At 45.0% G+C, this 27,700-nt stretch overlaps 1 protein-coding gene across 1 annotated transcript; it reads left to right on the top strand.

Moving 5' to 3' along the window:
* The first annotated feature begins 667 nt into the window (after positions 1 to 667).
* Positions 668 to 26,825, top strand: DUSP10 (dual specificity phosphatase 10). Its single transcript, XM_069852671.1, has 4 exons — positions 668 to 736; positions 2,101 to 2,946; positions 21,309 to 21,686; positions 24,543 to 26,825. Exons 2-4 carry the CDS (start codon positions 2,145 to 2,147, stop codon positions 24,806 to 24,808), a joined length of 1,446 nt encoding a protein of 481 aa, XP_069708772.1. The 5' UTR covers positions 668 to 736; positions 2,101 to 2,144; the 3' UTR covers positions 24,809 to 26,825.
* Positions 26,826 to 27,700: the final 875 nt, after the last annotated feature.

Genomic DNA, 27,700 nt, shown 5'->3' with positions numbered 1-27,700 from the left:
AAATCTGCCCCTCTCCAGTTTATACCCATTTCCTGCAGTCCTGTCACCACAAGCCTTTATGAACAGCCCCTCCCTCGCTTTCCTGTAGCCCTTTCAGGTACTGGAAGGTCGCTATGAGGTCTTCTCGAAGCCTTCTCTTCTCCAGGCTGAACAACCCCAACTCTCTCCGCCTGTCCTGGTACGGGCGGTGCTCCAGCCCTCTGATCATCCAATGTAGCCTTCCTCTGGACCCTTTCCCACAGGAGGTGTCACATGCCCCCGGGGCGCGGCAGCCCAGTGGTTAGTTAACCGGGACGTTTGTAGCTTCTCCTGACGAAAGGGCTCCTCGGAGACGTTTAATTGTTGCTGTCGGCGAGGGCGGTTCCTCAGCCGGGGCGTCCTGCAGGGGGCGCTGCCGCCGGCCCCTCCGTCCGTCACCGCGGAGCAGCCGCTGCCCCGCGGCGCGGGGTTGGCACCCGATTGGCTGCCGATGACATCACCGCCCCGGCGCCCCGTGGGCCGGCCCCGCCTCCAGCCCCGCCCCGGCGCCCGCCCGCCGCGCCCCCATTGGCCGCCGCCGCCACCGGCCGCCGCCGCGCCCCGCCCCCCCCTCCGCCCGCGCCGGGCCGTACATTTACGCGGTAGCTAAAAAAGAAAGTAACGAGGATGGTGCGGGCGGCGCTCGGGGCGTGGGGCAGCGGGCGGCGCGCAGGGCAGCGGGCGCGTGACGCGGCGGCGGCGACGCGGGGGCGCGACGGTGAGTGCGGGGCGCGACGTGGCGGGGGGCACCGACCCGGCCCCGCCGTGCGGCTCCGGGCGCTCCGGCTTCGGTTTTCCACTTCTCTTCTGCTTTTTCTTTCTTTCTTTCCCCCACTCCCTAACTAGACGGGTTGGGTTGTCTCCCTAATTTGCTTAACGTTTTTATTTAATTGCATCGGGCGAAGGCGCGCGGGGCATGTTGATTCTTTTTTTTCTTAGCGAGGGGAAAAGCACGAGTAGGCTGGGCAAGCTCCCCCCCGGGGCGGCGCCGGGACCCCCCGCCTTCCCTGGCTCCGGGGGCTGTTGCGGGGCTGCCCGGGAGCCGGGCTGGGACGTCTCCGTGCCGCTTATCGGCGATTCCCGGCCAGAGCGGGACGAGGAGGCGAACGGACGCTCCGAGCGCTGGCTGGGGTTCGAGGATTCGGTGGAGTTGGTGAAGTTGCTGTTGGGATGTGTTTTGCTGCGGGAGGCGAAGCTGCTCCCGAAGTGGCTGGGGAGGGGGAGGCACTGCCTGGGCTCTCTCAGGCTGCTTCGCTGCCGGTGTTTTCCTTCGTCCAGAGTGGGAAGGGGGTTTCTAATCCTGTGTGCTGTCTCGTAGCAAATGGCAAACCGAAGGCTGGGCGGGCTGGGACCCTAGCTACGGCAAACGGGGACCCCTCTTTCTAGAAGGTGTGGAAAGTCTTGGGGGGAAGGGGGCTGCTTCTCCAGGACTGCTGGGGAACAGCAGCCTTCATGGGCCTGGATCGAATGGGGAGATGGATTGCAAGGCATGTGCTTACGTTTTGTGAAGAACTCCAGAACCTACTCTTGCTGTTTTCTGTTTAGTTTTATGTGTTTAAATTTGTAACGATCTAGGAGAACTTATTCACCAGCTAATTTTATTCTAGCTTGCTGGAAAAGTTGCATATCGCCACTGACACACTCGGCTTCTGTGTGTTCTTCTCAGTAGGAGAGTCAGCCCGGTAGCTGCTTTCCTTGCAGGAAGACACAGGAGCAAGAGAATGTGCCTCTGTCTTTATCAGTTGCATGTCTTCCAGCCTGGGGTTTCAGAATAGCTCAGCACCATCTGCGTGTAGATGGATGCCTCCTCCGGGGTGTAGCTACACAGTCCAGGCTAGTTGTGTGTATTCCGCGTGCCATGTGCACGTGTGCAGGTAGCTGAAGTACTTGCTGCAGTAGTGGAAAAAGCTTTTTAGCAACTGCTGTGAGTATGTAACTGTCAAAAGGGGTTGTTTGGTTTTTACCTGTGGGTAATGGGTGTTGGCAACGTAAGTTGCTGTATCTGTAGAATCATGTGATTTCATTACTTGTTTTCACGATCTCTTTCTTCTTCCCATTCCCCCTCCCTTTTTTCTTTTGCAGGATGATCTTGAGTTCTTCTTAATTTGCTAGTGCTCAGCCTCCTCATGCCTCCATCTCCTTTAGACGACAGGGTAGTAGTGGCACTTTCGAGGCCAGTGAGACCTCAGGATCTCAACCTTTGTTTAGACTCTAGCTATCTTGAATCTGCCTCTTCTGCCAGTGAGAGCCACTCCAGTCTGCTCGGCGCAGCTGTTGTGTCCCTGAAGACTGCTAATCTCACGTATATGCCCTCATCTAACAGCTCTGCACGCTCCCTGAGTTGTGGATGCAGCAGCGCCAGTTGTTGCACTGTGGCAACACACGACAAGGACAGTCAGGCCCAAACTCAAGCAAGCACCAGCAGCGCCCACGCCAGAGCCTCCACTGCCTGCCCTGCCAACCAGATGGTCAACAGCAATGAGAATGCCGGCAGCTTGAGCCCACTGGGCGGCGTGGGGAGCCCGGTCTCGGGCACCACCAAGCAACTCGCTAGCATCAAAATAATTTACCCCAATGATCTAGCAAAGAAGATGACCAAGTGCAGCAAGAGCCACCAACAGAACCAAGGGCCTGTCATCATTGACTGCAGGCCATTCATGGAGTATAATAAGAGCCACATTCAAGGGGCTGTCCACATTAACTGTTCTGACAAGATCAGCCGGAGAAGGCTTCAGCAGGGCAAGATCACTGTCTTGGACTTGATCTCCTGCCGGGAAGGCAAGGACTCCTTCAAGAGGATCTTTTCCAAAGAAATCATAGTTTATGATGAGAATACCAATGAGCCAAGCAGAGTAATGCCTTCCCAGCCACTCCACATAGTTCTGGAGTCACTCAAGCGAGAAGGCAAGGAACCCCTAGTCCTCAAAGGTAGGTAATTCCCCTGTTTGCCCATGCATAGCCTCATGTTTTGCTTGGCAGTGTGTGTGTTCTGCCATCAACCTTGCTAATGGTTGAACTTTCAAAATGTTTGCTTTTTTCTAGAAAGGCCTGTGTGTCTTGAGCCACTAATGACGAAGCAAATGCCTTCCATGGACACAGCAGGGAGATGCTTGCCTTTCTCTGACTGTTGTCCTTGAGTAGTAGAGAGAGTGGGAACTGGAAGGAGGAGGAAACATGCTTCCCGGTGTCTGTCTGGGCAGACAAAGAATTTCCTTAGTGCTTGCTCCAAGTATTTATAGCCCAAGGGACAGAGGTCCAGGAGGGTATAGTCTTTTAGCTGGTCGGACTGACCTTTACTTACCAGTTTTATTTTAGTCTGTATAAAACTGAATTTATAGGTACTGGAGAAGAGTGGTGGGAGAGTACATGGGAGGAGGAAAGATGACAGAGTCTGCTTGATGTCTCAGGCATTGCATCATGGACCAGTCAGCAAAACCTGAGGAGCAGTCAAACCTTGCTTTGGTGATGTGGAGTCAGAATAAATAATGGACAGAGGGAGATGCTTCTGAAGTGATCTGAAAGTATTGTGTTTACATGTATAGATGTTTATATATGCATATGGTTTACGGTAAAGGCTCCTGTTCTAATGTCTATCCCTTAATGCTCTGGGAGAAATAAACCCCACCAATTAAGGCAGCATTCAAGGACACTTTCCTTTCTTCACTTGATTCTGTAGCTACTATTTATAATGATGCCGCCCTCTAGATTGAATCTCCTTTTGCCTTGTTGTTTGTGCTGTTTAGAAGCATGGTTGGCAGACACTAGCTGTGGCACTGAGAAGCCATGGAAGGATTTCTTGCTTAGCTCAGACTGTATGTATTTAATTCACTTGATTTCTCTGTACCGCTTGCTACTACTAAGCTGCACAACATGACAGGAGAATGGATTGGGCTATTAGTTTATCCCCTTTCCTCTATTTAGTGTCACAGCTTTGTAGGAGTGAAGCGTCCTGCAAAATACTCCACTGGGGATGTATCTTGTGGAAGTTTAAAATTGTGCTGAACGTTCTTCTTGCTCCCATCAAATCTACGGCAGTGCTGGGTTTACTTTGATGCTTACTGCAGGTTCCCGGTATGCTTTTACTGAATCTCTCGGGTTGTGATGATGCAGTTCCTCTGTAAGAACAGGAGAGGAGGTACTTTGAAGGGTGAGGTTACCACTGAAGTCCTGTGTTTCTAGCAGTAGTCATTCTGTTGTACAGCATTTACAAGATAGCTGTAGCCTGCAAGCCTTCCTAAACTTAGAGAAGTCAGATGCTGAAGGCATTTTTTCTCAGTGTTTCTCTGAAAACACTGAAGCTCCTATGGGCCTCAGATTAGCTTTTTTTTCAGTACCTGAAGTAAGAGGCCCTGGCTGAGATGGAGCCACAGATCTACAATTGGGCAGCACTGAGCTGTTGGGTCCTGTGGGCAGGCTCTTCTCCCAATGCTGGTGGCTGCCCCTGGGTGCTGTGCTGCCTTTAACTGAGTGCCTGTGGGATTTCTTGGGCCATTTTTGGTTTTTGGCCCCTGAGAAATGTTAGCATCTGACTCAAAGACCTGGTTAGCACAAATCCCTTCCCCATACTGTTCTGCCAACAGATCTGGAAGAATACTATAAGATGGTGAAAGCTCAAATCCTTTGCTTTTTTCAGATGTAGTGATCAGCCGGGCCAGAGCAGACCTTGCCTGCGGTATTGTGTAGTGAGGAGCTCCCCCCCATCACCCTAACTCCCCTTTCCCCCTTTGGAGTGGGGCTCAAACTGGGATTGAATGGCATAGAGCACACCATAAAGCAGCATTTAGGAAGGCTGTGGTTAAGTTTTGGATCTGGAAGAGCAGTGCTGGAAGTGCTTATTATTTAGTTTTGCTTGTCAGATAGTGTTTTTTCCATTATGCTCCACCAGCCTAGGAGCTGGTGTGCACGTGCCACTGGGTTCAGGCACAGAAATGAAACCAGTGGTAGCTCTCTTTGCCTCTGTTTGTTATTTTGAGCAATTTCTCTTGCTCGCTGCAATCTGGTCCTAATTTATTGCCAGCCCATCTGATCCCCTGTGTTGTGTTTGCAAACACTCGTTGCTAGCCTGGCTGTCCAAGTTTATGTCCCCCTGATCTGGTGCCCCCTTCTCCATGTTTGGTGCTGCCTGTCAGCCCATGGCCCTGTTGCTGTTTTTGTGGTGTGGTGTCGTGTTGTGGGGTGAACCTGATCAGCAAAGCTGAGGGTTGAGTTACAGCTTTGGCTTACAGTGCACTGGGATAGCAATGTGGCCCTGTGTGCATTTAGATTTTAGGTGCCCAAGTCTTTTTAAGCAGCAGAGAAATTCTGTGCTCTTTCCAGAGGCCAGACTGTTATCTACAGACAGATGTATGTATGGAGCCCCTTATTAGGCTCAAGTTAAAAAGAGGTTGCCCGATGTATTTTTAATGTAGCAGACCAATATATAAACTAGTGCTGTGACAAGGAAGCATTGGGTATGCTTTGGTAGGGGGGGATTTTAAGTCCTCTGCTCCTCCCTTCCTATCCATAATTCTTTGCTGCTTCCTTTATCATGGAGTGTTTATATTTGTCATAAACGTAACATCTGCATAATTTTAAGGTCTTTGGAAGCAAATATTTACTTATTTCTTTGTTCGCAAGGCACAACAGCACTTGAGATGGGTATAAACCTCTTTTTCTTTTTTCATAAAAACAAAAAAAAATCATGTACTTCACAGTGCTGCTATGCAGGCCCTAGCAGCCTAAACTGTCAGGGCTGAAGCTGCTACTTAGCCTGTTTGTATAAAAAATAGGAAGAAGTCTTCTTTCCCCACATCTGCACTCACACACCTTCTCACTAGACAACGGTATTGCATGGCTATGGAAACCTAAAGGCTTCCTTTTTGTGGATGTGCTGGATTGTTTGGTTTTTTTGCTCAATATTGGGAAGAGGAGGAGAAAAAAAAACAGTTATGTGCGCCTAGCATCCCTTTTCCTTAAGGCCAGTGGTAAAGCCATTGCTGAATTTGGGGAAGGAGAGTATAGAAGTCTGTTGGAGTTGTGCCCCTTTCTCTACTGCAAACCTAATAGCAAGGCATCTCTACCATCCCTGAGTGCCTTGGCTCATAGAGAAAGGGGCCTGGAGCCTTGTTTGGTTTGTGTGCTTTAATTTGCTACTGGGACCTAAAACCATGAAGTGGGAAATTAATTTGCATTCAGATGAAAAGCATTATTTTACCCAGAATGAAATATTTAGATTTGGAGTTGAGCGTCTCTTTTCCAAGTTAAATTAAAGCTACAAATAAGATAAAAAAGAAAAATAAAAGCATCTATGCCAACGCATTTCAACAGCTTATAAAGTAAGAAGAGTTGCCTTTGTCTCCTTGGCCAATGTCCAGATGTATAGTCTTCATCCTGCCCTTCCTCCTCAAACTTCAAGCCCCAGCAGCGGGAGCCATGTGAGTCTGTTGAAGTCTTGTGTTTAGTTTTTAAAGGCTTCTTTGTTTGACTGTGAGGAATACCCAGATTCAAAAGAGGAGGTGCAAAATGTAATTTGGCGAATAATCCATTGTTTTTCACTCTGCATGCTGTAGACTGATGGCTATACTGCTGAAAGGGGTATGAGGAAGAACTGGCTGGTGGTCATAACTGGTTGCTTCTTTGTTCTTGTTCCTAGTCTGAGGATCTTATTTATGCTCTGGCTTTCTGTCTTCTCATTGCTCATCTAACAGGGAAATAAATGATGTGCCTTGCTCTTGTTATAGCAAGGAGCGTAAGACCTGCCAGCAAACCACTTCATGCTTTCTGCCACTGTCTAACAATAGCTTCAGAGCTCTTACTGCACTGAAGTCAGATATCAGGGCAGTTGAAACAACTGAAGAGAGACTAAGACACCTATAAAAGGAACAAGTCCCTGTTTTATGTTGTCCCATGTTTGTGTAAAGTACTGTGATCAACTGCCTCTGGAATACCTGACTTGGTCATAATCTATTATTAGTAGTTGTATTTGCAACAATTAATGTATAACTTAATGTTGCCAATGTTGCTTTAAACCCTAGTTGGATTACAGTCTGCAAGCGCATTTGAGAGTAAAACTTGACACAGTGGTCAACAAATCTAGCTGACCAACAAAACATCTGCCTGGCACTTATTTTCTCCAGAGATCTCCACTGAGTAATTGTTAGGTCACGGTTGTAAAAGAGAAATGTGTAATTTTAAGTGTTTAGTAATATGTGTGAAGCATCCAGTGAGTTTAAATTGTGTTCCCTCTGCGCTGCAGAGGAAATCTGGCCCCATCGGTCACTGGGGAAGAACTTCTGGCTGTGTTAGGGCTGAGTTTTCACCTGCGGTTTTCAGACCAATTGCCGGAGCTTAAATAAAGTATTTTCTCCACAGTAATATATAATCTTATTGACCAGAACACTTGGAAAATTTGTTGTATGTGTCTATACCTTCTGCATATGGATAAGCTGGAACAGTGTTGTTGGAGACCACAATCTTTTCTGTACTTTGAGGGGATGCTTCTGCAGAGGAATGTACCTCTAAACTTTGCCTACTTGACAGTTATGGAAAGTGTACCATTTCCCCCCTGATAATGGCATCTGAGAGTTTGGAGTGCTGGCTCGCCCCGTGCCTGTCACATTTAAAATGTCCTTGCTGGGGAAGAGTGCAATGACACTGCCCTGGAAAGAGGAACAGGAAGGAGATTGGCGGGTATTTTGGTTTAGGTCTCCAGCTTCTCATACCCTTGGAAATCAAACTAAGATGCAAGAAACAAACAATTACATAAGGCAAATATCTGTGATGCTTGTAGAGAAAAAAAAATCTGGCTCCAGCTCTATTTAAACTGGGGAGACATCCCCTGCAATGTTCCTTGTAGGCAGAAGGTGGGTTATAATTAGCTGAATGCCTCACATGTGTTGCCTTTACCCTGCTGGAGGTGAGACACTACTGGTAAAATCTGTATAGTGTTTCTTTGTGGTGTGTCTTCCGGCTTTTTGTTCTGAAGGTGAGCACAGCCTTTTTTGAAAGGCTCAGGGTGGAAAAGCAGCTGTATTTGAGTCTGAATGGTGTCTGGATTTTAACTTGTACAGATGGGCTTCTTTTTTGTTTTGTTTTGTTTTTAATGTGCATGGGTGGTTTTCCTTCCAAAGCAGCAGCCAATGTTTTTACTACCCCTAGAAGCACGAAAGTTTTTAGTGAGGTTACCTTGGCTTTACCACATATTTGAAGTGAGGGAGCAGCCACTTGTCTTTAGGCTATGACCTTATTTCCTCTGTGAAAAGGCACATTATCATTAGGATTTTTTTATGTATGCAAGAAGCTCTAAAGTGAAAAAAGCCATAAATAGGAGCAGCATATACACAGTCCTAACATTTGTCTGTTTTGCATGCTTTCCAGCCAACAAGGAAATATTTCTCAAATATTCTGCTTGAGCTTGCAGGGCTGTAGGAGTCACGCTGTTTAAAGAAACAGCCAATCATAATCTATGAAGATGACCTAATGCATTGTTCCTTTGTGCATAAGATTATGCACAGTGCCTTGGCCTTGTTGGGAAGTCATTGGTGGGCCTGGGAGAGCACTAGCTATAGAAATCACCAGGCTGGCTTGAATTATTGCAGGCAGTTGTATGTCTAGAGCTTTGTTTCTAGGTACACACCTGAATGTGTCTTCAGTGTTTTTTAAGCACCTCTGAACTGTAGAAGTCAAACTTTGAGGTTCTTGTTATCTCAAAGGTGTCTGGTAGCTGGAACTCCGTGGGTATCATGAATGTCACTTTTCCCCTCCTCTCCTAAAAGTCTGAGGTGACATGTTGAGAGGAAACCAGATAAAGGTGCTGTCTTGAGCACTGCACTTGTTTCTGCTTTGGCTGCCAAGTCGTTCAGGTAGCTGCATTTCACCTGGTAGTGATCCACTGAATGCCAATGGTTATGGTGGTAAAGCTTGCAGGTGCCCCAGTGGCTTTGGGGTTGGCCATCAGTTTTGACTATGCCTCTCAGTGTACCCTGTTGGGAGGCAGAACAGGAGGCTGCTGTGAACAGGAGACATGGAGGTGTTCAATGGGGTTACTTCTGCAGCTTGAAAGTCCTGGAGTGCTCATGGTTTCTGTATGGGGTTGTCAGTTGATGCTCTGCCCTCCAGTAGCTTCAGTAGTGAAGCTCTGGGGGTTTATAATGCCATGAGACTTCTTAGTACAGGAAACTCTTTGCTTCAATTAGTGTCTATGATTAAGGCAACCTTTATGTCTAGAAGCATCTCAGCCCACTGGAGGTGAGTTTTGGAGTGTCCTCTCCTGCTCTGAAGGATGTTGGTTCCCTAGGAGCATGTGTTCCTTCAGAAGGTGATCTGTGACTTGATTCTGGAGCTTTATAGGGTGTAAAGGAGAGGAGGGAGCAGATAGGAGAAATGGGTATCTCTTCTGTGTGGTGCAGAAATAATCTGGCTAGAGGGATAACACTGTGCCTCAATATTAGGGCAGTCTCAGAGCTGGGGGACTTCCACCAAGACTGTGCAATAGTCATTCGCCTGCTTTGTGACTTAAGCACACACAATAGACTTGCTGTGAGGTCTTGGACAAGTCATTCTGATCTGTCTGGCCCTTGTTTTTTGTTTTCTGTACCGTTTATAAGACTGAGCTCATTTGTCTTGTTGCTGTTGGTGTTAAGTATGGCTTACTCAGGTTCATCCACCATCAAAGCCCTGCCCTGGAACAATACAGCTGCCTGTTGCAGAACGTTGGAGTGAGAGATTTGCAAGCACCCCCCCTCCCCTCCTCCCTTAATGGTGTGCCTTTGCTAAAGGGATAAACTGTAGGCTCTGATTTGCCTCTTGGGATTTTTAGTTATTTTAAAAATTTGAAGTTCTTTTTTCATGTCTTTCTCTGCTTGGGTAAGCAGGTTACTCCTTTCTAAAGGAAAACTCTACTTGTGAACAGACCAAGATCTAGAAGGGGCACAGGCTTCTGATCTGGCACTTGTTTTAGTGGTGCCTCTAAAAGCATGTCCCAGGGGGAGTGCATACAGACACTGGAGCCAACAAGCCTGTGGGGGGCAAATAGGACCTTGTAGGTCTGGTTGCCAACTTGTCCCTCTTGTTCTGAAGGAGTGAGCCTCCAATTGCTGCTGCCTGGGGCAACAGTAGCCTTGTCTACCTCAATTGTACCCACAGCTCCCTTGGCTGGGGTCCAGCCAGCTTATGTGTCCCTGCATTAGGGTGTCCCTATCAGAAGGGTCTGAGGTTAGTGCAGTTAGGATGACTATAAATCTATCATCACCTTCTGCTCGGGGAGGACATGAATGTGCTCAGTTGATGGGAGGGTTTGGAAGCCACTGCGCCCACTAGGGTTAGATGCTGCTTTGCGTGTATGCATCACTCTCTTTCCAAGAGAATGGCTTTGAAGGAGGAAATTGGAAAAAAAATATTTTTTTAAAAAACAAAGTTCAGTGATATAAACAGCTCTTTTACTATGCTCTAGCTTTAGCAAGCCTATAGTGTGCCTGGGTTAATTCCCATTTGATTTGCTACAATGGAGAAGAACTGGTTCTAATTAAAGGTAATAAAAAGAACAACCAAAGTTACTCTTTGTCTACTTGTGAATTACCATATATATGTGTATTTCTTTTTTACAGTGGCTTAGAGAGTTGGAAAAAAAGATTACTTGCAAGCTTTTGACATATCGGGCAAATCAATTGTCTCCAGTTTGTAATGCCAAAGTATGGTGTTAAGCTGTAAGCAAGAAGTTGACCAATGTTTTAAAGTGAAAGCTGTTGGAGCAGTTGCCCTGAACTCTGTTGGTGATTGGCTCTTAATTCTTGGCCTCTGCTAAGATGATGGAGTCTGTCTTTTCAGCTGATAGAAACTAAGTATAAGTCTTGCCGCTGCTTAGAATTTGCAGGCATATTTTAAGTACAAAACCACTTAATGTGATTGTTTAATGTGAGGTTAGTCTTAGGTTCTTAGGTGCTTGTGTTAGCCCTGTAAGGCAGCAAGGCATTTCTGTTGAGGGGTAACACAGTACTTGTGCTTCCTGGGAAACACAGTACTTGTGCTTCCTGGGAAATGTGAATGCTAACTTGCCTGGGCAGACTAAGAGACCAGGATTGGTTTTGATCTGGCTGAAGAGGTTTTCTTGTTATTTAACTCCAGATTCTATAGCTGTTTGGATCTTTTTCTTTCTTTCCTTGGTTCTGGCATATATGGATGCAAACTGAGCTAATTTTCTCTTATACTTTGAGGTTTTTGGTGTCTAGCCTTGCGTCCTTAGCTAGTAGGACTGGAGTTTATAGGTGCTGGAGGGGCTAGCCCTGAGGTTTGTATCATTGTAGGGGCTGACTTGCACCATGCGAGTTTCTGTTTTATTTTTGGACAGCGTGGCACTGGGATAAATCAAGACAGCACTCTGTTTTCTCTAGTTTTCTTAATGTGTTTTGAAATACCTTACAGGAAAGTGTCAAAGCAGGGCCACATATTATTATTATTATTACTACTATTATTTCTAGCCAAAAGGATAGAGACTCTTCCAAAAAAAGTTTAGATCCAGCACGAATGAATGGCATTCCCAAATGCTGGTATGTTTCTGGTATTTCTGATGTGCAGCAGCAGTGGTTTGAACTGGAAAAAAAGCCTGTGTTCATCCTAGGAAGACATGAAGTAGCCTGCTCTATTGTTAGAAAGAAGCTGTCCTGAAAAGGTTACCCTTAAAAGGATAAAATAAGTGGATGGCTGAACCATGAAAATGTCTGTTCTCAAAAACGTGCAAATTAAACAGAAATGTCCACTCCTACGCATCCAGGATTATGCATCTGACACAGGGCAGGGACCCTTCTGTCTTTTCAGACGTGCTGAGCCAAATGCTTTGCTCTCATGTATGATCATACTGGCTGTCTCCAGGCCAAGTGGGCCACCTGCTTGAGGGATGCACATCGTGATGGGCAGGGAGAGGGCTGGTAACAGAGTAAAAAACCAAAACAAACCTGATGTTTTTGGAAAATGTGGTCTGTTCTCCCTCTGTAAAAACAAACTTGTTGCTCTTTGTCAGTATAAAACCATTTGTGGTCTGTTTATTGCATTAAAATAGTTCTGTTCCCTGCCCCCTCGCTTCCTCTGCGTCCTTTGTATGTTGTTTTAGCATTTCTTGATGACCTTTTTGTTAATATGACTTCCAGTGGGAGTATTTCACAGTAGAGCTATGTATTCCTTCAGAGTTTATGCTGACATTTCCAGTGGTTATTTAATTGGACTTCATGTTAGCATACATCCCCATGGGAATGCATACTTTTGCTATGAGAAGTTGAAATGTGTGTAATTTTGAGTTTCTGCTATAAATGCTTGCCCTCCAGGGAGCTAAGTCCAATCCTTGTATGTGGCTACACAATTGTCACCATAGCATATTGGGATATGAAGTTGCTTGTCTTGTTCCTAATTATGTTACTGTATAGCTTAAACCTTGTACTAAAATTGAGAGCAGTCCTTCCCTTCTTTAACCTTTCTGACCACTCCTCATGAATAACTCAGATTGTTTATTTTCCTGTGAATACTTTTTTTCTTTCTTTTTTTTAAATGGGTAGTCTCTGCACTCACTCAGCATAGAGGGATTTCTGGTTACGAGCTGGAGCCACTGTCTTGAATTCAGAGATGTGGTCCAGAGGTGTTCACAGTGGCTTCTTGGCCAGGCTGGTGAGTAGATCAGAAGTCAGTGACATCTCTAGGAAAAGCTGGCAAGTAAGGTAGGGAAGGGATGTGTGGGATTTGCGTGGGTGGCCTGGGCTGAAACTTAGATCCTAAGGAAAAACTAAGTTTAAGACCAAAAAAAAAAAAAAATTGAAAACCCTTATATTAGCAGGTTAAAGATACATTTATATCTACTGTTTGTTTCTAATTGGAAACAATTTGGATGACCTAGTGGTCCTCAGAAGAAGCAGTGAGACCTGATGGTGGACAGGTGCAACTTGTGTTGAGGTGTGGTAGGTGTAGGGGGTGATAATGGCATTGGAGAGGCAGGAAGAGCTGGAAGTAGAGCTGGGCAGAGCCAGAATCTCTGGCACATCTCAGCAGGGGAAGAGGCTTTTGGTGACCTCTCTTCCTTGGGCAGCCAACTGTGCTCTGCCTGCTGTCAAAGCATGAAATAAAAGTAGATGAGATCTGGGGGTGCAAAGGCCAGTGGGAGTGGATGTGCTCTGGCAAGGGATGTGAGTGAGCTGTAGCAAGATTAAATTGGAAATGACATGCAAACACATGCACACATGCATCAATACAGAGGGAAGCCTTTCCTCTTTATCTGGTGTCACACTCTTGACTTCTAAAGGGACCTCTGAATGGTTGTGTCAAGGATGTGCTTGTAACTCCTCTAGGCCATAGTTTGTATACAAACTGACCTCTTGGGATGTTTTCCATGTGGAAAAAAACTGACCTTGCAAGTTCTCTGGAATGAAGGGTTTTGCCTTTTTGTGAGGTGCTTTTGGTTAGAGAGAGAGACTTGATTAGATTGAGTGTATCAAGGTGGAAGCTGTTCTTTGTGAACTGTGTTTACTTTTACTTTTTAATGTTTGTTTAAAGCTTAATCTTTTGCGTCAAGGCAGGTGCTGAATGTGATGTAGGTGACAGGGAAAGAAACCCTGCAGTGGGTATTTGGAACCTTCTGCGGACAGGTGAGAAATATGCTTGCAGGACCAGAAAGTCAGACCTATTCTACTTGCTAGCAGAAACAGGAGTAGGAAAACCTTCAGTTCTCTGATTTTGGAAAATGGGAGATCAATATGAGTAGTTGGGATAAATGTGGATATTTACGTTGTAAAAGGATGGATTTTTTTCTTTAACAGCGGGAGTGGTAATGTGTGAAACAGTCCTGGTGTTGGTGTGGACTCCTTGTACTGCAGAAGGATGGCTCCCCTCTGTGCATCCAGCATCTTAAAACAAACAAAATAACCCCTCACTATTTCCTTGAAATCAAAGGAGGAATTCCAAATGTCACCTGCGTGAGTGTGGTCTGATAGGTCCCCACCGCTTTTGACAGCAGGGAGTTGCCTTTCTCATCTCAGCTTCCCACTGTGTGGGCCAGATAATTTTCAGTCATGTTCAGCTTTCCACAGCAGTAAGGGCAAGCCCCGAGTGCTGCTAAGCAGCAGTTGTGGCGAGGAGACCTTGCAGAGTAGAAACATTCCTATGATGTTCTCCTTGGATTAGCCCTGTTGCTCTAGAAGAGGTGTGGAAAGCACAGCGAAGCCTTGCGTGGACAAGGAAAATGGCTGTCTTGTGTTGTTTAGGAAATTTGGGCATCCCTTCTTTCATTACCTCAGGATGAACAGAGGTTGATCCCTAATGTCCACTGTGAACCATATTTGTTATGGCTGAAATGGTCCCTGCAACAGCTGTGGGAAAGTGTGAAGGCTAGATCTTCCAACTGCAAGATGTTTTTAGCTCTTCTGCTCATGGGTGCACCCCGGGTGCCTTTGTACCCTTCCTGCTTCTGCCTTTGTTACACAGTAGACCTACCCCTGCTTGAGATTTAAAGAGTACTACAGAAGAAATATGTAGTTATGTGCTTTCCTCCCAGTTTTACTCTGTCATCTAGCAGTGTTGGAGATAGTGTAGTGGGCCTTCAATTTGGTTATGGCCCTGATACAAGACCCTTTGTGCACAGCCATAAACTTATGCAGATATGACTGTATTGGTTGGTGGTATGAAGAGATGGCCTGCGTGGTCGTCCACATCCTTGGAATGGATTTAATCTGTACTGGGTGAATTCTGCTTCAACCTGTACAGCTCCTTTTTATCTTGGTGGAAGCAAGCAAGTTGTGATGGATTTCCTGCTAGAAGCAAACCTATGTTGGACAGGGAGTGGTGTCCTTTAGAGTTCACTGGTTCCCTTTGCATGGGAAGGCACTTCTACTTGTAGACCTGTGATGTGGGGACAAAGCCACTGCCTCCAGATAAGCTTAGCCAGCTTCTGCCTTCCATAAACCTGTAAGGTGAAGGTCAGTGCAAGGAAAGTGATGCTGCCTACCTGCTGAAGTCAATTGGGACTGTAGCCTGAGCTGAAGGGGAGGAATATGTAATAATAAGGAAAAACAACAAACAAGCACGATGCTCAAAGGTCAGTGCATCTAACTCAACCATGGCGCTACAGCATACCCTGCTGTGGTACAGGAGCATCCTGAATGCCAGCAGTAAAGTTGCTGTGGCCCAGCACCAGCATGCCACCCTGCAGCAGGACCTTTGGGCACAGCTGGCAACATGGCATGGAGTGGTCCCAGGGCCCCAGCTGTCCTGCCTTAGTGGGGAAGGTGTGCAGCACCAGGTGGCTGAAGCAACTGGCAGTACCTGGCCTCTATCTTTGTGCCAGAGTCACGTTTGCTTAACCTTGAGGCATCCTGCACTTTGAATCAACTTGACACAAAGTCATCTGTTTATTAATAACACAGGAGCAGTTTAATTGTTGTCTTAGTGGAAAAATACATGAGACCGTCATCAGCTGTTGCTTCTGGCAGTGCTTTTCTACAGTAATGTAAATAAATGAGGTCACGGGTTTAAAGGAACAGGCTGTACTTGCACAAATTCAAAGTGTCATCTTAAACAGGTATGCACTGAATATCTCCATTCTGCACCCCAAATGAGAGCTGTAACATTTTGACCTTAAACACACTCAAATGCAGCTGCAGGAGCTCAGTTTGCTGTGTCAGTACTGACGGGGCACATGCTGAGTGGGTGTTTTAAAACTTGGCTTTGTTCCTGAGTGAGTGAAACTCTTGGTAACTAGAACCCCAGTATCACTGATTTTTTTCCTCTGCTTTCCCTATGAAAACCCAGCAACTCAGGAGTAGGGGAAGTTACAGACCAAACATCTCTTCTGCTGATACTTCACAGCGTCTTGGGATTTCTGCTGTTGTGTGTGTGTGCACGCGCGCATGTTAGTTGGTTTTAGTTTTTGAGATGGCCTTGTGGTATTGTAATCGAGGATGAGTGGATCCAGAAATCTGCCTGGACAGCTTTGGAAGCTGTATAAAAGGTCTGTTTGTCTCCCAGGACCATGTGTTCTGTCTAAATGTGGATCCTGCATCTGCAGTCTCTCATGTGTAAAAATTATGTTCCTGTTTGTAGTCATAGTGGGAACACCCAGTACCTGCCATGCTAAGAACAAAGCATAGCCGTGCTGATGTGGTAATGCAAAGGTATTGCTTTCTCACTCTTGGAGGAGCAAGGTCACTTAGTCTCTTTATTGTGGGGTAGGAGCCTGTTTCCAGGTAGGAAACATATTGCAAATCTATCAAAACATATTGTAAACCCACATCCTAGTTTGTATGTAGTCATACTGCCATAGAACAGCAGTGGTATTGAAAGAGGTACCAAAGAAGACATAGAAGGAGGGCAGGTGTTACTGTACAACTTGTACTTTAAATCTCAATCTTTTCCTTAACAAAAACCAAACAAAAAGCAATCACCTGTATACAATGTGTACAGGTAAGGTTTGTCTTTCTTGCTTGCTTTGAAGCTGGTTGTTTCTGTTGTAAGGTTATGGTTCCTTGGAAAAGCTGATTGCCTAGTTTCTGCCATACTTTTTGTGCCTGTTTTGCACTGTATTTGCCCTCGTCTGATAAGAAATGAGAGACGCCATGTTTGGCGTGGTTTTTCTGCAAGCACCATGCTACTTGTCTTTTTTAATTTGTTCAGAGCTGCTCTGGCTGCTGTCCAGCTGCTCACCTGGCTTTGTAGCGCTGGTGCAAGCCCCAGGCTCCTGGGTGGCTTTGGAGCCGGGAAATCTGTGGGCCTGGGTGCTGCTTAGTTGAGGATTTTGAGGAGCGTTAAGTGAGATGTTTGTGGGCAGATGGCAGCAAAGAACTTGAACAAATAAGTATGAATAGCTGGAGTGTGTACATGCTGACTTGAGACTTCCTGAAGATTTTGAGGTCTTGGACAATCCGAAGTCTGTCGTTGCGCACTTAGTGTTCTGGCAAGGGCAGGATGCTGGAAGATGTCATGCAATGGTAACTGCAAAAATATCTGGCCCTCGTGAGGAAAAGCCCTTGGTCTTCTGTTGTGTTCCACTAGATAGCAGGCAAGGGCATCTGCCGTGAAGGGTCCTGCTTCTCTGATTCATTTCTTTATGGAAGAAATACCTTGGGTTCCCCAGTGTGTTGGGCTTGCTTGCCTGCCCATCTTCATTTGGATTTGGGTAGGTTCAGTCCTCCCTGAAAACGTGCCTGGCAGCTGTTTTGAAGCAGATTGTGCTCAAGAGCAGTTGATGTGTTCTCCGCATCCATGCGTGGGCTGTGTCAGACTGGTGGGGCGGTTCAGGCTTTTTACCATGCTTTGGTTGTTAAATCTGTTTGCTATGTTTAAAGTTAAGAGACGGGTTACAAGCATGACATTCTGCAGAAGTGAACATTAGTGGCTTATCTAGCTGCTGGCATTTTGGTTTGTCACTGAGGTGGATATACAGCTGCGTCTAGACTTCATGGCTGTCATTCAAACTGCACTGCTGTGCATGCTAATGGTCTTTCCTGGTGGGTATATTATATTGCCTTTTTGCTTAGGTTGTCTGTATATGATGAAGGCTTTTTGCATATTGCAAATAGCAGCTCAAAAGCTGCTTTAAAAATGCAGATTGCTTTTGTGCTAGTGAGAGGCTTCTGCTGGGTGATACTTCTCCTCCACACTCCCTGTTGCTGCCCTCTGTAACACTTCATCACGCCCCAGGTTTAGGAAGGTTTGAACAGGCTTCCAGCCACAGAACACCTTCTGTTACAACCAGGAGTGAAATTTCTGTGTCTGTGCCTTGAGCTTCCTTGTGATCTGAAGTTGCTGTCAATAGCAGCGATGTGTCTTGGTTCTTGCTGAGTTCAATGAATTAATTAACTCTTAGACTGTGCTTGCAGAAGCTATGTGTTGGCCTCCTGTCAGGGTACATCCTCTTCTCTCCCACCTCCTCTCCCCTACTTCACGAGGACTTTAAATGCTGAAATAGCAGATGCTTTATGAAGGATTACAGATGTACTTCAGTACCCGATACATTGAATTTCCCTTCATGTGGGAAGTCCATCCCTGTTCGAGTCTTTCTGACTTGTCATAATGAACTTTGCTTGGATATTTTTTGGGAAGTAGTCTCAAACTTTAGAAAAACCTGAGCATTATGCATAAGCTCCACTTAGATGGATTTATGAGGCACTAGGGTAATTTAAGATTTGTAATCATAGTGGGAACACCCAGTACCTGCCATGTTCAGAACAAAGTGTAGCCATGCTGATGAGGTAATGCAATGGTATTGTGCTCTCACTCTCAGGGGAACAAGGACACTTAGTCTATTTATTGTGGGGTAAGAGCCTGTTTCCACGTAGGAAACAGTGCAAATCTATCAAAATATACCACATGTGTGGTGAGAGTGGATGAAAGGAACAGTGCTCATAAGGTGTCTGGATCCCATTTTGGGATGACTTGTATGGCAGTACTGATCCAAGCTAAGCTCCTACTGTTAGCTGTAGAGTTCAGCTTCTCTCCCTGACTGCATCTTGCTGCATCCTTTCTGGGTACAAGTGTTTTTGTCCAGTCTTCCCTTGCTCATGTGCCTGAGCTAGTTCAGGTTAGTAATGCTTTCCCTGGTAACATGTTGTTTCAGGGACGTTTGCTATGGGAGTTGCTTGGGCATGGTACTTCAAATACTGTTTGAATTGACTTTAACACCCTACTTACATGAGGGAGGAGAGCAAGGAGAAAGGGCAGTGTGGGCTGGCATTTGGAAAAGTGACTTTTCCACTAGTTAATGTCAGGAAAGAAATTGAGGGTGAAACTATTGCAAGTTTGGCTATTCCACTTGTTTGAGCATTTTCCACATGGCATGTCTGGTGTTGCCTTCTCATCCTTTGTCCTGATGCACCTGCTGGAGTGATGAGGATGGCCCTGCACCTCTTGATCTCTTTTGGGTACAGCGATAACAGAGGAGCTCTGCACGATGTAATGGTCTCTTGTCTTCTCTTCCCTGTTCTCTGCTGGACCAGAGGTTGCACTGAGGAAGAGTTGGTAACAGGTGTAATAATGTCTTCTGGCCAACAGGGCAGGCAGAGGCCTTAGAAGGGCATACATGGTGAGGAAAGAGCTTGTTCTAGGCTCTCCAGCTCTACTGTGTCTTAGAAGGTGGCTGGTGAAACAGTATGGTGTCTGCCACACCATCAGTGTGTCCATACCTGAGTGATGAAGCAATGGGATCCTACCTCCACCTATGGCTGCTTACTCCCATCAGGCTGCAGGAGAGGTGGAAAATGGCTCTGGAGTCACTAAAGTAACTTATTTTTCAGGGGTTTTCTTAGGAGTCCCGGCATGCTCTGGTTATTGTTTAAACAGCAATGTTTAAGCTGAACTGAATGTTTGCCAATGGATGTGAATGTGGATAAGGGCTTAGCCTTTAGCCCAGACTCTAGGCTGGGGCTGTCCGTTTGGATGAAACTTCAGATATCTTCAGTCTTGTTTGGTGTTGGTTTTTGGATGGACCAAGAAGGCTTTTCATACCCTGTCAAGAGCAGGTGGTCCAGTTGGCAGTTGAGCTCAGGTTTTTGTCTTTGTACTTCCTTCCGTCCTTCTCCCCTGTTGCAAGAACTTTACAAGTGGAGATTTTTAAGCAAACCTGTTTGCTTTGTGTCCTCTAAACAGCAGAAACTGCTGAAGACAAGCATGCTTTTGGGGCAGGGGAAATACTGTGTTTTGTGGGCAGTTCAGGGATTCCTGGGAAAGTGAGTTACTAGCAGTGTGTGAAGGACAGAAGTCTTGATGTTAAATAGGGTACTTGTATTAGATGGGCTCAGATAGCTGTAACGTAGTCTCGATGCCTCATGCCCATCAAGTACAGTGTAGGGCACCAAGGTGGTCCCTGGATGGGTTCCCCCTGTGGCCAGGTGTGTGGACACTTGGAGTTGCAGCACTCAAGAGGTAGGTATCAGAGCCCTTTGTGTGATTTATAGCCTGTGTGACAACATGTTTTGCTCAGCTTTGAAATTTTCGTTCACTAGAGCACCATGAAAGAGCATGGAAAAAAACAAATAATCCCTTTTTTAAAATAAAAATAACATTATTGGGATGGTAACATTCAGCACTTATTTTGGCTAGCGTAGCTCTTTCTATTAACTTCAGCATAGCGCTCTCTTTCCTGGGTGTGTTTTTTGGCTTCCATTTAACAAAGTGCAATTGAATCTGAACACTTGGCCTGTCTCAATGTGGTGCATGAATCCCAAGTATCCTGGTACAACATAAGCATGCACTTTTGCAGGCAAGGTGGGGTGAATATATTGTTGCATTCCTCCTCTTTCTGCCTTTTTCTTGTGGAGGTGCCACCTGTTAGCATTACATCAGCGGCTCCCAGGAACGCAGACTTCTACCAAAGCCCTCACACAAAGTAGTTCTTCTTGCATTGTTTGTGCTCAAAGAGCTGATGTCATTGTGTGCTTTGTGTAATTACTATGGAAACTGGGCAGGTGGGGAGCCTGGGGCTGATGTAATTGCCGAATGAGGTGTAGAAAGGTCTGCTTTTCTCACACCAGTTCTGTGGAGCTCTCCTCCTGAAAAAAAAAGGGGGGAAAAATGCTGCTTGAAAAAGCCAGCAAGACATGCAATAGAGTCAGGGGAGGCACAAGCCAAAGAAGTGACTTTTCTCTCCCTCCTCAAATCCATTTCCCAATTTATATTCATGTCCTAAAAATAACTCTTGCTAGATATTTTCAGGCAACCAGGGCAGACAAAGGAGAGCTGTTTGCCACATGCTAAGTGAGCACCTCAGTTGCTGTTAGGTTATGAGGAACAGTTTTCCTTTATGCAGCTGCACAAATGCATATGTACCATTCTCCTGAGCAATGCTGATGTAAACTGCACCTGCCCCTCCTTGAGGGTGTTGGATGGGGTATGCTCTGGAGGGCTGCTCCCAGCAAGTAGATAGATCTGCTGTGGGCAGGTAGAGATAAGACTGTCCCAGCTGGGTTGCTGCTCTGCTTTGGAGTGTTGCTAGCCCACTGCTCATAGTTTTGTTAATGTTTTCGTTCTTGGAAAAATGCCTTTTGTCTCCCCTTCCTCCCCGGGCTCATAGGTGAGGCAGCACCAGCACACTGGTGCTGCATAGAGGTGTGTTTGTCTATGAGCCTGTTCCTTGATACAGTCAGCCTTGTGCAGGGGAGAGCAAAGTGTGCCACTGATTCTTGCCACCCTTGCCGCTGGCAGCTGTGCCAGCATCAGTTACTGTGACAGAGTTGATGGGGCTAATGAAGCCAGCCCTGGTGGCCCCAGTATGTACTCTGAAGAAACGTGGTTAAAACATCTCTGAGCTTGGGGTGTCTAACCAAAATATCTGCTTGGTCTCTTCCCAGGAGGACTCAGCGGTTTCAAGCAGAACCATGAAAATCTCTGTGATAACTCCCTCCAGCTGCAAGAGTGCCCAGATGGGGGAGGAGGGAGTGGTGTGTCTGCCATGCCCCCCACGCTACCTCAGTCCATCCCCACTACACCGGACATTGAGAATGCTGAGCTCACTCCCATCCTGCCCTTCCTCTTCCTTGGAAATGAGCATGATGCTCAGGACTTGGAGAAAATGCAGAGGATGAACATAGGCTATATAATCAATGTGACCACCCACCTGCCCCTGTACCATTATGATAAAGGCATGTTCAACTACAAGCGTCTCCCAGCCACTGACAGCAACAAGCAAAATCTCAGGCAGTACTTTGAAGAGGCTTTTGAGTTCATTGGTAATTACCCTTGACTGGAAATACTCCTGTTTGTTTTTTTTTTACCTGTTGTAAGAATCTGGAGTGAATTTTATGCTTCGCTAACTCCCCTGAAGGCCACGTAAGACCATATTTATATTTGTTTAGGTTGTCAGAAATGCTGAGCACCTCATGTTTCTACTCATTCTCATCTCTGGCATATCCAGTTAAGTAGCCCAGGGGTACAATTTTTATCCATTTATAGTGTTGCCTACTTCCAGGCTTCCAAATTCAGCAGACCCCAGAAAACTGAGACTTTTGTCATCCCATGTTCTTGATTCCTTTGTGTTTCTAATTTCCACAGTGGCTTCCAGCCAGTTTTTCATAGTAACTATTCTTAATGAAGACTGAGTCTTTACTAACTTCATTTTATGGGAAAGCTGACAAACTTTCACACTTCAGTTGTTCTACCACTGGATTTAAAACTTTAGATTGTATGTGTGGATGAGTGGATTGTGATGAAAACTTGCATTAATAAGCCTCTAAAACCCTGTAGATTGTGTGAGTGAGTTCACTGCAGACATGCAGCTCGTTGGGGAGGTTGCTGAAGAAAGGACCCAGCGACATTACCCATGCTACTCTGAACCTTGCTACGATCCACACTGCACAAACTCAGCCAAATTTATGGGTGTGTTCAGCCTCTGGTCATCTTGGCTAAAGCCTGATGGCCTTTGTAAGTGAGACTGATTAGTGAGGACATCAGCACATGATACTGAAAGCTTTTGAGGACCTTCCCTTGCATCTCTATATGTCTTTGTGCGTACTGCTTTTGCAGCACAGTGAACGTCCATTTGTGCAACCCTAGCACATGTATGTGCCTGAGAGGTTATCCAAAATATGCTGGAGGGACTACTGTCATAATTTTATTATCTTGTGCTGAGGCTAACCTCTCTACCAATAATACTTAAGGCTTGATAGTGGATGATGAGACAAAGGAAGTGTGCTTCTGTGCTGTGTCATAGCTTAGGTCCTTAGCTGGTCCCATGCTGAAGTGGGTTCAAAGCCATCTTCCTTCCTGTCCTCAGACCATCAGTATTCATGGCCTTTGAGTCAAAATGTGGCTACATGGCTCCTGAAACTCAAGCTTACTTGTGTTGGCTCTGTGGAATTGCTAGGGTCTGGCAAGGATTGGGACTGGATCCTAGGCAGGAGGGCTAAGCTCAGTGTATTCTTCTGAGTCCATCTGCCCCTGCTGTATGGCAGGGTAGGGGCATGCTGCTCTGAGGCAGGCAGCTTGTCAACCTAGTCCAGCTGTGTTTCATTTGGCAGGGGGTCATTGTGTTGCTGATGTATGCAGGCTGTAGCTGTACTTCTTTAGCAAAGGTGAATAGTTAAATCACTGCTTACACTGCAGTTCAAGTGGAATGCAGCTTTAAGGCTTGAGGCTTACCAGTGAGAGCTTCTACCAGGGGCCCTTGGGCTTGTCCTCTACAGTGTAGAGGACCAATGGATCTCTACTTAGATGCAAATTTTCTCTAATGCTCCTAACTCAACCCTGGTTCTACCAAAAGTACTGTTAGTAATCAGCAGTTTGGGGCACCATGTGCAAGGAAAGGTGAATATCTCATTTTGGGTAAAGGGAAGTCCTCTGTGAGGACAGGGGTGAGGGAGCCTTGAATTGATCCTTTGAGAAGAAAAGCTGGGTCAAGAAATACAGTAAAACCTTGAACTTTGAATTCAACAAGATTGGGAGATGCAATAGCCTAAGCTTACATAATGAGATTGCAGAGCTCTATTGAGGTCCTTTTGGAGGTGGGAGGAAGATTTCCGCACCCAGCATTCCTATGAACTGCAGGATTAGAGCTCCAAACCACTAAAAGATAATGTTTGGCTAATGACCTTGCAAAGGTGCTTTGAAAAAGTTTAGAAAGTGTTTCAAAAGCCTTTTTGGTAATTTTCTTTCCTTTTTAATAATTACAGATTCAGGGTCAGTTTTTGTTTTTAATAAACAAACATCTCCATTAAGAATCTTTTTCCGTAGCAAATGTAGACAGCTGGGGAAGTAACTAGTCAAAGACTTCCCTTCCTCAAGGTAACCTTTAAAATGCATTTGAGAAGATTTGGGAATGTTTAAGCAGCAGATCATTCGTCTATGTTTCTTCAAGTAAGTTTTGAAGAAAAAAAAAACAACAACCAAACCTTGGTTTAGCTAAGACTAAAGCTATAGGAAATGAAATCATCAAAAACTCTGTGAAAATGCATCAAAACACATTAGACAGTTTCAGCTTTCTGAAACACTTAACTGGCAAAAATGTCTAGAAGGAAGTTAGCTTCATTTATGCTTTCACGATACAGATTTAACGTGTGGGGTAGGATGAACCGTATTCTTGGTGAGGTATAATTCATGCCAAAATTTGCAAAGATGGCTTCAAAACAGATGTATTGGTGTTAATTGAATCTGAAAATACATGGGAGATTTTTTTAAAAGGTGGTGTCTTGCACTGATAGAGAGGGAGGTTGAGATACTGATGTAATGCAGCAGTGTTGTGACAGAGGTAGAGATGGATCCTGAGCTGCCTCGTTGTATAGGCCTTGACCTCCTAAAAAATGTTCCCTGGTAGCATGTCTGAGCAGCACAGCAGTGTCCTTCAGTGTTCAGTTTGTCTAATAATGAGATAAAAGTGAATGTAAGGATTTTCAGTGCTAGACTGGCCTGTGTGTTTCATACTCGGTAACTGAAATCCTGAAGGAAGATGGACTGGAGGGAAAGGGGGAGACGTGCTGCTGTGCTTGTAATCAAATAAAGGGACTTTTCGTATTTACTCCTAATTGCACTAAGCTTTTTCTATTTTACAAACTAGCAAAAATTTTACTTGCCTTTGTCTTTTTCATTTCCAGAGGAAGCTCATCAGTGTGGAAAAGGTCTCCTCATCCACTGCCAGGCTGGTGTCTCCCGATCTGCTACCATAGTTATTGCGTATTTAATGAAACACACGCGTATGACCATGACGGATGCCTATAAATTTGTAAAAGGCAAACGACCAATAATTTCTCCTAATCTTAACTTTATGGGGCAGTTACTGGAGTTTGAAGAAGATCTAAACAATGGTGTTACACCACGAATCCTCACACCAAAGTTGATCGGCGTAGAGACTATTGTGTGACAGCAAAGCTGTGAGGAGGTGGTCAATGAAGGGGTTAACCTACTCTTCACCTAAGCTGGGGCTGTGATGGGTGGGTTGTGGGTTTTTCTTTTTAGCTTTCAGTGGGGGTTCTGGTAACTTTTTGTGAATAAAAACCTTTTTTTTTTAAGGAAAGGTTTTTAAAAGAGATCCAAGAACTTCACTGAGTTTGGGATGCTGTTGTGACTTCCTTCCCAGATGCTAGCAGAGCAAGGCAACTTCAGAGCAAAAGAAGTACTTTTTAAAATCAAAACAAGGAGAAACAACATTAGGCTTTTTTTTTCTTTTAATTTTCCCCTCCTCTCCAGCTACTTGTAGAGTTTATGGCTAAGTAGTCTGTGCAGGTTCATAGACTGAAGAAACCTAATTTGAAGATGAAACACAAAGACCCAAAACAAAACAGGAAAAACTCCTTCCTGAAACAGAAGGGACTTTGTTCTGCAAAGGCTTTGCTAAAGGTAACCTAGCTGAATGCTCACCAGTGCAAAGGAAATTGGAGCAGCTTAAAAATGCTGCAAGGCACTTTTCACACTCCTGACTCAAACTAAAGAAGAGGGAAAAAGAAAAAAGTTTATTTGGTGTGTTTCATGTTCCAGTTCTATTTTTCTATTTTGGAGTGTAAGGTTTTAACAGTAAGGGACTTTGATCATTCTATGCCATATGCCTTCACTGGCTTTTTGTGCAATAATAATTTGGGATTTGTTTTGAGTGTTCAAACCAATTAGAATTGGCTGCCCACTAATAATAAAATAATAATTTTTAAAATCTAGTAGTGCAATGGCAGCCAACTTGGTTCAGAAAGGATAAATGAGAGCAATTATTTTGTTCCACTGTATGATTTTGATCCTGGTTACAGTGCTGTAAGCCCTGTTACATGTGTATATCAGAATGTACAAAAATTGAGAATGAGCAAAGTTTATTTAAAAATATTTTTCGCACAAAATATTAGTGTGTTTCAGTTGCCTATGTAAAAAAATTTGATTATAAAGCAAATCTTTTGGAAAATACGTGTCCTTTTTATTTCTTTAGCAATTTTCCATTTTCTTTCTATGGGATGGGTTTTTGTTCTGTTCTTTTTTTGCATTTTTGTTGCGGTGTACATCTCCCTTTAACAAAACTTGATATCTGGTTTGGCATTTCCTCTTCAGTGTTTTTTTCCTGTCCTCTGCTGGTGGAACACCTTTTCTTTATTTTTTACTGTACTCTTGCATGTTTCTGTAGCAGTATTTTCAGTCTCCTGGAAGTACATTGGTTTTGGAGCTGTTAGTTGAATTAGCACTATTAGTGAGGGCTCTTTGGGACAGACCTGTTGTTTCTACAGCTCAGTAGCAATTTGGAAAAATAAGAAATAAACATTCTCCACTAATTCCTTTCCATCTTCCTGCAATTATCTTATTTTCTATGTTATGAAATTTGTCCAGTTCCTAGAAATATGTTGGTCTCTTCTGTGCTTTTCCCTGGCCTCTCTATAGCTCTCTCCTTTAGCGGTTCTACAATTCCTGGGATCCTCCTCCTGGGACTTCCTCCTCTCTCTTGCTCATCTTTTCTTCATTTGCCTCCTTTTCCAGCTGTGTCAGTGTTAAATGTGGTGTGTATTGTAGGGCTGATGTTTCTGCCTGACAAGTATCCCTTAGGTGGCTGACTTGTGCTTTCTTTCTTTGTATATACTTTTTTCATAATGTGATACAACCTGATCTCTTCTGGACTGTTACCAACTTTAAAGTTTATTTGTATGAGCCTAAAATGAGGTAGAAAACATTTCTCCTATTATTCTGTTGTGCAAACTGATACATCCCAGGAAATCTGGTAGCAGTGAAGGTTGTTTCCTAGATGAAAATGTAGATGAACTGCACCAAGTTTAAAACAGGACTTGTTGGAAAACTTATGTATAATCGTATTAGACATGTATATTTTTGTGGACATTTTACTTAAAATGTTGTTACTATACAGATATTTTTCTTGAAACTTATCCCTTTATTAAATTATTTTTCTACTGGAACTGATTTTTTTAATTTTTCTTTTCTGTGATCAGTATTGGTCCTTTTGCTTACACACCCTTGGCAATGAGCATTGCCTGGGTGGCAAAACCTCTTGGACTGTGACCATTCCTGGGGCTAAGGAGAGGTGGTTGGAGTCATCATTTGCTGGTTGGGAACCTTCAGGCTCCAGAAAGAGGGAGATCCCTTAGAAAATATTGCCTCCCTTCTTCCTTCCCTTCCCCTTTTCCTTGCATTTGGGCTCAATCTCTTCCAGCTGTTCTCCATGAGCTGCAGGTGCAGGTTGTTTGTTAGCAGGGAGGAGGTTAGAAAACCTTTGTTTCTTGCTAGAGAAGCAAAAGCAGCAGCAGTAGCAGCAGTGGGGCTGAAGGCTGGCCGACAAGTTGGTTCTTGCATCCCGTGTTTGTAGTTATAAGTGCTGTGTAACAGTGCTGATGCTCTGCCAGGAAAACAGGCTAATTAGCAAGGGGAGTGTGTACGGCTGCCTGCCTGGGACACTGCTCTCCTAAGTGTGAGAGGAAGGAGGATTGATTAAAAATTGGTCTTCCCTGTTGCTACTGTTTTCTTGTTTCTTGCTAAATGGTGTGAATGCCTCCAGCAGGAGGAAAGGCTTGCCACGCTGATAGAGCTCACAACATCCTCATTGGCTCAGCATCAGCCACCACACGCTGCTTTGGATCAGGATCAAGTTTGCAGCCATGTAAGTTCTTGCATTAGGTTCTTATTTAAGCCAAAGAGTAGCTCTGGCTGCCCTGAGTAAGTTACATACAGCAGAGGATCTGATGCATTTACCCTGGTAAGGCTGACAAGCACTGTAGCTGCATGCATGAATGTAGAGTTTGGAGGGCTTGCTCCCTGCTGGAGAAACCCCATCAGC

This window comes from Phaenicophaeus curvirostris, chromosome 2 (assembly GCF_032191515.1).
Source record: "Phaenicophaeus curvirostris isolate KB17595 chromosome 2, BPBGC_Pcur_1.0, whole genome shotgun sequence".
NCBI classification, from domain to species: Eukaryota; Metazoa; Chordata; class Aves; order Cuculiformes; family Cuculidae; genus Phaenicophaeus; species Phaenicophaeus curvirostris.
Note: the sequence above shows the minus strand (reverse complement) of the source record. Positions and strands in the feature narration are given on the sequence as shown.

Coding starts and splice junctions, on each gene's coding strand:
- DUSP10 (XM_069852671.1), top strand. CDS start 2,145: ATGCCTCCATCTCCTTTAGACGACAGGGTAGTAGTGGCACTTTCGAGG. Junction 2,947..21,308: donor GGAACCCCTAGTCCTCAAAG/GTAGGTAATTCC, acceptor GTCTCTTCCCAG/GAGGACTCAGCGGTTTCAAG. Junction 21,687..24,542: donor AGAGGCTTTTGAGTTCATTG/GTAATTACCCTT, acceptor TTTCATTTCCAG/AGGAAGCTCATCAGTGTGGA.